Source organism: Salmo trutta, chromosome 13 (assembly GCF_901001165.1).
Source record: "Salmo trutta chromosome 13, fSalTru1.1, whole genome shotgun sequence".
Classification (NCBI taxonomy): Eukaryota; Metazoa; Chordata; class Actinopteri; order Salmoniformes; family Salmonidae; genus Salmo; species Salmo trutta.
In genome coordinates, this window is record NC_042969.1 from 44,364,687 (window position 1) to 44,372,104 (window position 7,418).

The following is a 7,418-nucleotide window of genomic DNA, read 5'->3' on the forward strand; positions in this document are numbered from 1 at the left end:
GGAGTACTTCTGCTTGTCATGATTTCCGCCGAAGTTGGTCCCTCTCCTTGCTCGGGTGGCGTTCGGCGGTCATCATCACTGGTTTTCTAGTTGCCACCGATCCACGTTTTCTTTTTCCATTTGTTTTGTCTTCATTGTACACACGTGTTTTCCATTTCTTAATTATTGTTCCCTATTTAACCCTCTGGTTTCCCCATTGGTTTTGTGCGTGTTTGTTCCATGTTAAGCTGTCGCGTATGTTTGTGAGCTGAGTTTGTTTCCCTACGTGGAATATTTTGTTGTTTTACTGAGTAAAGACCTTTATTACTCATTCTCGGTGTCCTGCGCCTGACTCCGTCCCACCTGCTGCACACTGACTCTTGACACTGCTGCCTTTTCTATATCCAGGCAATAGTGTTTGAGTATAATTCTGGCAGGCCTATTAGATTACCAACATAGCTGAGTTCCAGAAAAATAGTATTAAGTACAGTACACAAATTTGAGCGATGTCTCTCATTTAAAACATATACAGGTGATTAAACAACAATTTAATGGTATTGTGGCTGCCATATTGGATTTTGGACGCCATAATGGATTTGTAGTCAAATCTAGGGGGGCCCCTAACGTAACTGCAAGAGGTGGAACATATAAAATGATAGTTTCCACTCTCTTAGCCCACTTGTTTTCCTTTGACGATTAGATTACAGTAGCCACAACATACACGTTTAGCACCATACAGCACTAAATGAGAGACATTTTTACTTGGAAAGTGTCTATTAATCACCTACTAAAAAGTAAAACTTACATTCATCATAAATATTCATAGTTTATATTTTCACCTATTGTATCTCTGTGTTCACAGGTACTGTATATAGTGTATTTCCAAGATGCATTAAGATATCCTAATGCTGTTTATTTGTGTATGTAGTATAGACAACTGACTACTTGTATTCCACATTTTAGCAAAATCAGAGCTTGTAATATAGAGTTACATGAGCTTATGTGCCCCCCCCCCTGCATGTTTTGAGTTTAGGGGGTGTGACAAAATATCTATCAATTTAACCACTTTTGCAGTAAAATATTTTTTTTTACAACCATCCATTTAAAAAATGGGAGACGTTAAAGATGTGAAAAAACATGGTTGTCTTTTGTTCAACCTCAAGTAGGGGTATATCAAATACTAAAGCCCTTTTTAAGGATTGGCCACTCACTGGCCTAGTGCCAGTGTGAGTGTGACTGTACTTGTCAGTGTGTTATATCAGCCAGTACTAGATGTAATCCATGCATAAATTAATAAAGGTCATGTCAACGGAAACTTTTCTTTGGTAATACAAATAAGAGTTTATCAAAGAACTGACCCACTTAAATTAAATTATTTTATCTTTATTTCACAAATTAGACAGGTACATAATTCTGTTGATTTCAAGAACCGTCATCGGGCACAGCTAACTGTTGATTGGCTGCATTAGTCAGGTGTAAGTTGGCGGTGTGACGTGATTGGCAGCATCGTGTCATAAGGTGGTCGGTTTTTTCTTCCCTCAGCAGGAAGTGAAGCCCTTCCAGTAGAAGTTCTTGCAGCCGGCTTTGCGCTCGCGGGGGGGCAGGTTGTTGGGGTTGCCCACTGAGCGCTCCAGCTCCACACGCAGGTCCTCTTTGGCTCCCGCTGGGGACACCTCACTTTCCTGGGCCTCAGGCAAGGACAGTTGGGATAGAATGTCCTCCACCGCTCGCCTACTCCACTCCTACATGCAGGAAAGACACACATACTTTGGGAGAATATAAACACACACATATACACATCGGCACAAGCCAATATCAACAACAGTAAACACAAACCTACACGTCATACACTCACACACAAGCAATCTCGTGTGTGTGCACAAACACACACAGACACACACAAATGTAATCACCTCCACATTAAGGCAGTCAGTGTTAGTTTTCATGTCTCATTATGGCCCCGATTCCGACCTCGGTTAAGCGCTGGTTTTTACGCACTTTTCTCTATGTGCGTATTCTGACCATGAATTTAAGCATGAGAATAGCATGATATTCACCTGCTATTCATTCAGAGTGGAGATCTAAGAAAATAAGGTGTGGTGGAGGTGTATCTACAGATAAGGAAACCATGAATAAGGTTGAGCATCTAGTTACTTTTTTCAGATTGAAATAACAGTATTCTCCATGCACTATAATTTATAAATGGATAAGAACTATTGATAAGAGCTAGGTAAATGAGTAATCTGTCTGGAAAAGGGAATTGTACATACACATAGCAATTGTTTTAGATGATTGTTCCTTAAGATCCCTGGGGACGAATGTGAAACCAGCCATATGGAAGCAAAGTTAAAATCATAACATGACATGGCCCCTTTTCCACAGTGAAATAGGCTTTAAATAGTTTTGTGATTATTCAAAATTGTAATTGTTTGCCCTCACAATTTGCATGAATGAAATTGGGGCACCCAAGCTATTGGCTTCTGTAGGGCTGAACCTGCCAAGTTTATGTATGCGCTTTAGATTGTTTTAATTATAGCCATTGCCCAGGCTTTTCTCTGATTTATTTTACAATTTGTATCATGTTAAATATTAGCTGCTATTGGGAGCCACCATCAGTAATACCCACATACATTTATAACTGTCACTTTAGCGTTAGTTTTTCTTCTTTGTAGCTTACATTTTGTATTATTCCATTCCGTTTACTTTTCTTTCCTCTGTTATGGCCATGTAAGTTGTTCCCGAGGGTTGCAAGCATTAGTGGATCATATTAGGCTAACGTTGTGCAATAATTTGAGACATGCAGCTTATTTGAATCATTATGGAACTCAGACCACATGTAGCAGGTTAAACCTGGAGCCTGGCGCACATTTAACGACGACTGGACCGTTGTCATACAGTTCCATGATTCGTGAGAATTAGGGTAGATTTATATAACTATTGTTCAACCCCTATTGTATGCTTTTTTCCACCTTCCAATATTTCATAAATTTAAATATGACAACTTTCAGGATGAATCAAACCACTGTATTTTTTATGAATCTACATATTTTGTGCGTAAAGGCTCTACAAATCATTTCTTCTACAATTAAAAAAAAAAAAAAAGATTTTGACATACTTTCCTAACCCTAAAGAGTATTTTTTTATCTACCAGTTGGTGCTGAAACTGAGACGAAGATGCATAGATTCTAAACCCGTTCTATCAATGTATTCTATTGAGTCTGTCAACAAAATTATCATTAAAGGTACACCGTATTTAAAGGGATGGCTGAAGATAAATATACTAAACATTTGTTGGCCAGCAAGTGGGGGGGGGGGGGGGGTTCAGCGGTTGAATTACATTTATTCAGGCTTATATTCCTAAATCGGAATCAGCCCTATCTGCACAGAGAACGAAAGCGTTGCTGTAGCACACTCTGATCCAGCCAACTGATTGACTAGAAAATGGAGGGGTGGATGCGGACAGAGATAGGAGGAGAAAGATTTGTTTTCCATCAACAGATAATTGAGAACAGATAACTGTTGTGTGTGCAAAAACACACAACAGCATACAAACAGTTCCAGTGACTTTTTCATGTTCGGTAGAAAACATTTGGTTTGTAAAATGAGAAGCTTTCTAAATGAGGTGCTGCAATATGCACTGTCTGGGTGAGCTGTCAATGACCTTAACTAGTGAGTCATTAGTATGAGAAAGTGGCACTCAGACAGACGTGATTGTCAGTCATAGGAGGGAATGATGGAAATCTCCTTCTTGAGAAATATCGGTGTCTATTGGATGTATCGGTGTCTATCGGTGTCTACCCCTATTACGTGTAACAACTGCATTTTCACAGTGTCTTCTATGCAGATGGATGTGTATATGACACAGAATTAATTAAGAGACACAAACTCCCTACTGGGCACACCACATAATTTCAACTTGGATGATTGGGTAATTGAGACGGTGATCAATGATATTACAACCTATATTCACTCACTCAAAGCCCAAAATGTGTTGAATTTCCAATGCATTAACACTATGGTTGAAAGAGCAGTTATAGACTCTTAGGTGACAACTAAACCAAAAGCCAGACATTGTTTTTCCATTTGAATTTGGTGTGCTTTTAGATGTTATCTAAAAGCACACCAAATTCAAATGGAAAAACAATGTCTGGCTTTTGGTTTAGTTGTCACCTAAGAGTCTATAACTGCTCTTTCAACCATTTAAAAGCACAGCAAAGTTCAAATGGGAATAAAATGTCAGAAATGTTGTTTATTTATACATCAGATGAATATATCACTGTGCTTCATCTAATACCAGAACCAAATTACCTGGATTGCAGTTGAGATTACATTAAAAGTACATGGTGCAAGTAAGTGATCAATGCCGTTCTAGATTCTGCGCAGAATATTATAGCAATTTTTTGAGCAAAATCTCCACAGACCTGCGAAGACCTATGCATGCTATCTTGAACATGCATGCTTTATATGATTACATAGCTATTTATAGCTACAGTAACCTCTAAATGTGGCCATGGATGTTTTACTCATGTTAAGGTTAAATGTTACATTAGTTTGTAAGATAGGCTTAACTTTAGGCTATTCACTGTATTATAAATGTAATACTGAATTGTGTTTGATTGACAATGCAACAAAATACAATTTAAAGGAGATCTGAGCCACTGGTTTAATCAAATTCTTCAAATTGGAGACGTAAATTCAACATATAATTTGTTAACTTGTCGACAAGTTAATAGGCTGTCTATTGTACTTCAAAAGTGATATTGAATTGTGTTTGGTTGTCAACACAAACAAATATCAACATTTGAAGGAGATGCATATTCTGCTTGGATAGTTCCACCGGTGCCACTGACTTAGTATGGCTTTCATTCCAGTTTGTCTACGAATTAATAATTGATATGTTGGATTCACATCTCCATCTCAACCAAAAATCTAACTTAAAGAATATGAGTAAATCAAATCAAACTTTAATTGCACTTTAAATAACATTTAATTTGATATAGTCCTATTATTTAATATTGATGTGCATGGCACAAATGAAACTATGCAAGCAGAAGATACCTCTCCTTCAAATGTTGATATTTGGTTGTTTTGGCAACCAAACAAATCAATATCACTAAATATCATTACATTTGAAATCAACCAGAGCTTGAACCCCTAGGCCTATTGTATTGTCTATTTTAAGTTGAATTCTACGTTGAATTGAAACAATAACTGTTGATTACTTTTCAAATGCTATATAAGCCTAACTAGCATTATTAATGATATGAGTGATAAAGTATGGTCACATTTCATTTGCTCTGTTAAACCTACCCTTTGGAATGTCTTCGATAGCAACAGTGAATCTATTTCGTTTTTATGTAGAGATCTTTCAACAAACATTCTCACGATAGCACATTGGTAATTGTGTGACAAATATCATCACTAAGCAGGGCTGGGCTTGGTTAAAACCCTGGATGGGAGACCAAAAGATAGCTGTAGATAAATACATTCTCCAGTAGGAGATGTTGCCCAACCTGTTTTTTTCTTCTTCTGATAGTGGATATAATGTTGATGTTGTTTTAAAGGTACAAATTCAACATATTTTATACAAGGTGTGTCTATGTTGAAATTTGGTTACCATGATGACATAATCCTGTGGTTGAAATATCACCCTCAAAACAACAGTTTGCGTTGACTTTTTTAAAATCCAATGTATTTTCCCATGTAGATTCCACATCACAAGACATTGACAAATTACATTGAAACAAAGTTGATTCACCCAGTTTATGCCTAGTGGGTCCTACTAGAGAGTGTGTTGACTCTGTCTACCAACAATGACCTTAACCAAACCGTTCCAAATCATGTCTTCAACACAAGAATGAGAGAAAATACTTATGGGATGGGAGTTCTGTATACAATAATGGTATATAACTAAAACAGCAATTCTACTGTATATAAATATCAGACCCCGTTCATACTTGCATGTTTTGGCATGACAACTGAAGTTATTACTTGTAGTCCAGGAGTAATCAAATCTGAGCCTGGAGGTCCTGAGTACTGCTGGTTTTCTGTTCAACCTGATAATTAATTGCACCCACCTTGTGTCCCAGGTCTAAATCAGTCCTTGTTTAGAGAGAAATAATGAAAATCAACAGTGGAACTGATTTGAGGTCCAGATTTGAATTTGCCAGCAGTAGTCACTGCTGTTACTATTGTTGCCAGATTAGAGAGGTACACCAGACCTGTCAGCTGTAGTGAGTCTATGCCCTAGTATGTGTCTGAGTATGTCATAACCTGAGCACAGACTGTTTAATTGAATTCCATTGTGGGTAGGTGTGTAAGTGTGTTCCACTGTGAAGCAAAGGGCAGTGTATGTTAGTCAGTGTGGACTATGCTGTACCTGTTTTACTAATGACACATTCTCATGTTCTCATAGTGTCATTAGTGGTGTTCCTGAATAGTTGTGTGAGTTGTACCCTACAGTACACATTTTTTTTGTGTCATGACACAAGCAGTGCATGCTATCTGCGTGAACATGCCATTGGCTTCTCACCTCACCTCACTTGAATAGTGTAATCCTGTGATCGCAATAACGTAACTGTTCTGTTTATTCCTGTATGGACCTCCTCCTTCTTTTAAGCCCTCTTTGTTTGGTATGTGTGTGCCACAGGAGGCTGCTGAGGGGAGTGAATGGAATGGTATCAAACACATGGAAACAATGTGTTTGTTACCGTTCCATTAATGCCATTGCAGACATTACTATGAGCCTGTTCTCCCCAATTAAGGTGCCACCAGCCGCCTGTGGTGTGTGCCAGTGCCGTAGGCTGCTTACCTGTGTGGCAATGCCAGCGGCACGAGCCCTCTGAAGGAGTCTGCGGCTGCGGAGGTCCAGGTCGGGCTGAGAGGCAGCTCCTTGGCTGCAAATGGCCAGGGCCAAACCCAGCAGGGCCAGGGCACAGTGGATTCGGCAGACCTTCATCTCCAACAGAGCTGGGTTTTGTTTGCAGGGATGAGACGCGGTGAGACGAGCTGAGCTGGACCGGGCTATGCTGGATCTGGATCAGTCGGTATGGAGCAGGCCTGGTTCTGTTGATGGGGGTTCTGTGGGGCTCTTATAAAGAGCTCGCCCTCTCAGCTCATCACTCTGCTTCCTGGGTTGAGTGACAAGTGTCCTGTCAGGGCGTGGGGGGCTGCCTGGCGATGATGGAATGCAGTGTTGTAAACCACTTAGAAACACTGGCTGCTTTCTTTTCGTCACAAAGGCAGCTCCTCTGAAACGTATTGATTTAATATGGAGGCGCGACAATAAAACAGTTAGCCAATATGGATTTAGCACACACGGCTAATCTTAGTCAAATACAACCAGAAAATGTCTGCTTCATAAAAGCCTTTATAAACAGGAAGCAGGAGTCATCACTTAAGTTTAAAATATTGAACTTAAGTGATGACATCACGGAAGA

The 7,418-nt window shown here is 39.3% G+C and overlaps 1 protein-coding gene across 1 annotated transcript; it reads right to left on the reverse strand.

Moving 5' to 3' along the window:
• Positions 1-1,341: 1,341 nt before the first annotated feature.
• On the reverse strand, positions 1,342-7,058 carry sst1.2 (somatostatin 1, tandem duplicate 2). The gene is made up of 2 exons (XM_029772165.1): positions 6,791-7,058; positions 1,342-1,721 (listed from the first exon to the last, which is right to left on the reverse strand). The coding sequence occupies exons 1-2, from the start codon at positions 6,935-6,937 to the stop codon at positions 1,518-1,520; spliced, it is 351 nt and encodes a 116-aa protein (XP_029628025.1). The 5' UTR covers positions 6,938-7,058; the 3' UTR covers positions 1,342-1,517.
• Positions 7,059-7,418: the final 360 nt, after the last annotated feature.

What these genes read in the sequence shown, in the direction of transcription:
- sst1.2 (XM_029772165.1), bottom strand. Translation starts at nt 6,937, where the DNA reads ATGAAGGTCTGCCGAATCCACTGTGCCCTGGCCCTGCTGGGTTTGGCC. An exon ending in CCGCTGGCATTGCCACACAG is followed by an intron (nt 1,722 to 6,790) that starts GTAAGCAGCCTA and finishes TCCTGCATGTAG; the next exon opens with GAGTGGAGTAGGCGAGCGGT.